This window comes from Hyposmocoma kahamanoa, unplaced genomic scaffold (genome assembly GCF_003589595.1).
Source record: "Hyposmocoma kahamanoa isolate Upper Pololo Valley unplaced genomic scaffold, ASM358959v1 86179, whole genome shotgun sequence".
In the NCBI taxonomy this organism is placed as follows: Eukaryota; Metazoa; Arthropoda; class Insecta; order Lepidoptera; family Cosmopterigidae; genus Hyposmocoma; species Hyposmocoma kahamanoa.
Genome location: NW_020654310.1, coordinates 1 through 5418, shown reverse-complemented (window position 1 = coordinate 5418; position 5418 = coordinate 1). Strand labels below are relative to the sequence as shown.

The window sequence follows — 5418 nt, the reverse complement described above, 5'->3', positions numbered from 1 at the left end:
GTCATTACATCTATTCAAGAAGTCATCTATTCAAGAAGACATCTATTTCAAGAAGTCGTCTGAAAAAACTTTTTTATTTGACAAATTTCGTCTATAGTAGACTATTTCTATGTATTCAAGAACATTACCAATTCACTGTTTATTTTAAGAACAAAGTATTACAATGTCACAACGCTTCCAATTGAATGCATATGGTCTGGTATTTTATAATATTTATACTTATCAAATGACACCGCTATGCAGAGACGATAGCAAATGCGCGCGTGTCTCGATCATTCATGATTAAGTACCTGATGCAATTCGCAATGTAAGCTTAACGCTTTGTTATATATTCTATTCCTTATTCAATTTTCTACCCGACTACGTCGAAAAAAAAAGGAAGGTAAGGAATAACGGGTATTGATAAAAACAATGAATGTTTCAAATATAATTTATTAATAAAACGTATCTACATTTTTACAACATTGTGTAACCATTACTAGAGTCTGTTGTTAGAGGCGACATAATTTTATCTATAATATCTTTTGTTGAGTGGTAAATGTCATCCAATAAAATGTTTCTCACCGCGTATTGCACACACAAATCTGCTTCACATTTACACATTTGGTCACTATTCTGTATTTGATCAGTATCATAGATCTCTATTTTAATAACCTTGCTCGCACCACTCCGAAGTCGCTTTTTTATATATGTATAACATGTAGTCTTTTCGGATTTTCTTTTGCGTCCCAATCCGAGCCGCGTTCCATTTGGAGATAAATCTCTTTGTGATGCAGCGCTGGGCACGAAGTTGAATAATTGATCTCCGGAATCCTTAAAACAAGTTGAAAGTAAGTATTAATTACACATCCTCAATTCATTGTTAATATTAAAATTATTTATTTATTTATTATATTTACAGTATATAAAACCTGTACAGGTTTCTCAACAAATTTAATCTAAAGAAAATTAAAAATAAATTTTGGTTAACTTACCGACATTTTATGACAACTTCACAAGAAAATAAGTTTTTTAATAATGATTATTTTACTCCCAATTTACCCGTTTATATTGAGTGAAGGCAGTGCTAATAGGGTTCAAAATTAACATCGTACTTACTGTATTTTTTATTCAATACTCATCAATAAATCTAATATGGAGTGCTCGACGCCGAGAGTAAAAATGACTCCGTTTGTGTTTACTTCCATTTATGATTACTCGACTACAGCGGAGCGAACAGGAGGGTTATGATTTCAGCAGCATACCTAAGTGTATGTATCTAAGTGTGTATGTATTCATCTGTTCTATCACTGAGCCAAAACTGCTAAAACGATTCCAAGTTATGAGGTATCGTTACATTGAACTCAATTATGCCGATTATTTAGGTATCTACATCATATACTTATATAGTCTAAAAAATAAGAACCTTTCGTTTCAACATACCTTTAAAAGATCTCTTCAAATATATCATATAGAACATGATGCAGCAAGTGTGATGTAGTACAATATTTATAAAGATTTTTATGATGAACACCCATGCCCAGCAGTGGGACGTGTAACAGTGTTGATGATATGATATGACTAGTAGTTTTGATACCAATGTTTCGTTGCCGGGGTTTAATTTTGTAACTTTTGTATTCGTAGTATTAAGTGAATTGTTGTATGAAAAATTCTGTAAGCAGGTATATTTTCAATAAAATTATGTTATTAAGATTAATGATAATACAAAATGATACATCGCACACTCAATTCTATCATTTATTTAGTAAGACAAAATTATAGTTCTTATTGCATAAAGAAGAAGGTTGAAATTATACAATCGATTTATTAAGCAAAGAAAAACATTTACAAATGCAAAATATCCAATCAATATTTCACATTTTATTTTTATGCTACCTTATCCACTTAGAATTAGAATCGATATTAGAATTAACTTACCGATGATTGCTGCATATCATACTGAGTATTTGTTTTTGCATTTATGTTGACTGTGCATTTTCCTATTTTGCTTCATATACAAATTACAAATATGGGTAAACGTGACGCGTATGAAGGCCTATATAGACCGGTCCTCTCTATCCATGATTATTGCTCAGATCACCTTCCTACAAGACAACAGGACAGCTCAAAAAAACAAATCAACCACTGCAAATAACTAAGAACAATGTAAGTGCATTTTAAGTACTAAAATAAATTTATGTTACATAACCGTGCCATCTATTCGAACTATTCATCAATTATAATTAATTATCTATTTTATTCCATTATTTTTTTTCGGACTATTTATTTTTAAGTCCAAATCCGAATCTATTTACTGTGATGAAGAGTCGCGGGTTCGAATCCTGCTGGGGAGCAAAATTAGTGACAAGTACAAATGCGCATACTCGATTCCAAAATGTTTAATATTTTACCTGTGCTTATTTTATCGTTGTCCTAGTTTTACTAATCATTCGATCAGTTTTTGTGAGTTCACTGTCGCAAGATATTATTACCAAACAATTTATGTTTTTATTCAATCATTTTACTATGTACTACTCATATATTTTATTCTATTAGGTCTTTGGCACAAGATTTATTCCTGTCAGAAGACGAGTGCGAGACGGTGCAGCCTAAGCTCTCGAAATCCTCGAAGAAGCATTCGAGATGTGACCCTTCGACAAGTAAGAAGACAGGTGAGCCGTTCACTACCACTGCGCCTAAGAAAAGGAAAACCGTCATCAACCCAATCACCCCCGTCATGAAGGCGGCGACGGCTGAGCTTTTCGGCAGCGAGAGTGATGAAGAAGAAGGGTGCTCGACAGGTTCAACAAAGGGTACGCCAATTTACTCTTACGTTACGCGAAAGCTAGCAAATGGGATAAGTCGTCAAACAGACGACAATAAAACTGGCACTCATTACGTTGAGTTAAAAGTTTATTCATGCAACGAGATCAAAAACGTTGCACCGATAAATAGATGGCGTCATAGTATTATTACTATAAAAAACAGAACGAACGTCAACTCTGAAGCTTGGGCACATCTAACAGATTACATAAAGACAACTCGCAAAGAATTCAAAAATTGCCCACCCTCATTTAATAGTACTTACTATTAGCATTATTTTTACTGGCCTGTATTGTAGTAATTAAATGTGTTTAACTATAAATATATATGAATAAGTAAATAAATATATTATTTTATTCTTAATTTGTAATCTTTTTACTTTACAGCGACATCCTGTGTAGCCAATGCGGTCAAGTGTGACATGTGCAACATCGAAATTCCTCAAAAGAAATATCATTATCATATGAGAACGAATGTACACAAAGAGAATTGTTTATTAAAAACTGAATTCAAAAATATTGACATTATTAAGACTGCATTTAAGAACAGAATTGTGACTTACCGCATAAATCCTGCACAGGAAGTCGAGTACCTCACACCCGAGGCGTTCCTGTACAGTTATAAAAATGATGTTTCGAATGTTATCCATTTATCAATACTGAAACACACATGTCTGAAGTTAAATTTTGAACTGTTTGCTTATTTTGAGTTACCACGGTCAAGTACGCAACAGTTAAAATCTTTTAATACAAAGTTTGATTGCGTTTTTAACAACACTAATATTAATGAGTTGTATATGAATGCTATAGAAACATTTAAACAAAAACTTTCAGAATTTGAACACTGTGAATCTGGTTGGTCTCTGGTTTCAATAAGTCATTTAGAATTGAATATAAACAAATATTGTCCTATGAGAGGTGGTACGTTCATAGAGCTGCCATCATTTCTCAAGAATAGTAAAAGTTGCATAAATATACAGAATAAAGATGAGTACTGTTTTCTATGGAGTATAGTAGCTGCATTATTTCCCGCCAAAAGTAATGTATGCAAAACAAGTTCATATCCTCACCATTCAACTGTCTTTAAAACAGACGGTATGACTTTCCCTCCGTCGTGTAAAGATATACAATTGTTTGAAGCTAATAATAACATCAGTATCAACATTTATGGATTAAGTTCAAGCAGTTTAGTAACTGGTCCATTATATTTATCTAAAAATCGAAAGAACAATCATGTAAATTTATTATACTTTGAAAAAGGAGTCAAAGGTCATTACTGCCTTATTAAAGATCTTGTACGATTAGTAAAACGTCAGATTAGTAAATTTAAAGGGAATCTATATATGTGTGAGAATTGTTTACGTTTTTTTTCTTCTGAAATTAAATATACAAACCATGATTGCTCTCAAGTGTTGACAGTCTTACCTAAAAAAAATAGTACAATCGGATTTAAACATTTTGAGAGACAGCAAAAAATTTATTTTGTTATATATGCTGATTTCGAAAGTCTATTAGTTAACTGTACAGAGAATGGTAGCGAAAATACACGTAATTTAAAAGTTCATCAACCTTCATGTTTTGCGTATTATATTTGTTGTTCATATGACTCGAGTTTAAACAAGTTCGTTACCTACAGGGGTTCGGATTGTGTAGAAGTGTTTGTTAACAGATTGATTGCAGATGTGAAATGCCTTTATAAAATATTATGTGATAAGAATCCAATGACGCCTTTGACGAAAGAACAAGAAAATAGTTATCAAAACGCTACATCGTGTCATATTTGTAGCCATTTATTATTCGATGACAAGGTTCGTGACCACGATCATATTACTTCTGAATATAGAGGGCCAGCTCATTCACAATGTAATTTGATGTTCAGAGTGTGTCCATTCATACCAGTAGTCTTTCATAATTTAGCTAACTATGACTCACATTTGTTTATTAGCGAATTAGCAAAATACTATGGTCCAATTACAATTATACCGAAAACTAAAGAAAAGTACCTCACAATTACAAAGACCATACATTTAAAAGAATTTACACGTCCATTACAAATAAAATTTATAGATTCATTTCAGTTTTTGAGCACAAGTTTAGACATGTTGAGTAACAATTTATCAGATGAAGATTTCACCAATTTATCCATGCAATTTAAAAGCAAGCATTTGCATTTATTAAAATCAAAAGGTATTTATCCGTACGATTACATGGATTCTTGGAATAGATACGAAGAAACTAAACTTCCTTCAAAAGAATTTTTTTTTAATAATTTGAAAATGGAACATATAAGTGATAAAGACTTTAATCATGCACATTCTGTGTGGAATGTATTCAATATTAATACTCTCGGTGAATATACCGATTTGTACCTTAAATGTGACGTTTTATTGTTATGTGATGTATTTGAAAATTTCAGAAACTTGAGTTTAAAATATTACAAATTAGATCCAGCCTATTACGTAACATCACCGAGCTTGAGTTGGGATGCTATGCTGCTTTCGACAGGCATTGAACTAGATTTGATAGATGATTTGGAAATGTATCAAATGTTAGAAAAAGGAATACGCGGAGGATTGGTTCAGTGTTCATTACGACACGCTAAAGCCAATAATAAATA

The 5418-nt window shown here is 32.1% G+C and overlaps 1 protein-coding gene across 1 annotated transcript; it reads left to right on the top strand.

Moving 5' to 3' along the window:
- Window positions 1-2189: 2189 nt before the first annotated feature.
- On the top strand, window positions 2190-4988 carry LOC113234977 (the record flags this gene model as incomplete). Its single annotated transcript, XM_026470493.1, has 2 exons — window positions 2190-2792; window positions 3189-4988. Coding segments are annotated over exons 1-2 (1876 nt in total), but the record flags the coding sequence as incomplete, so codon positions are not given.
- Between the last annotated feature and the right edge of the window lie 430 nt (window positions 4989-5418).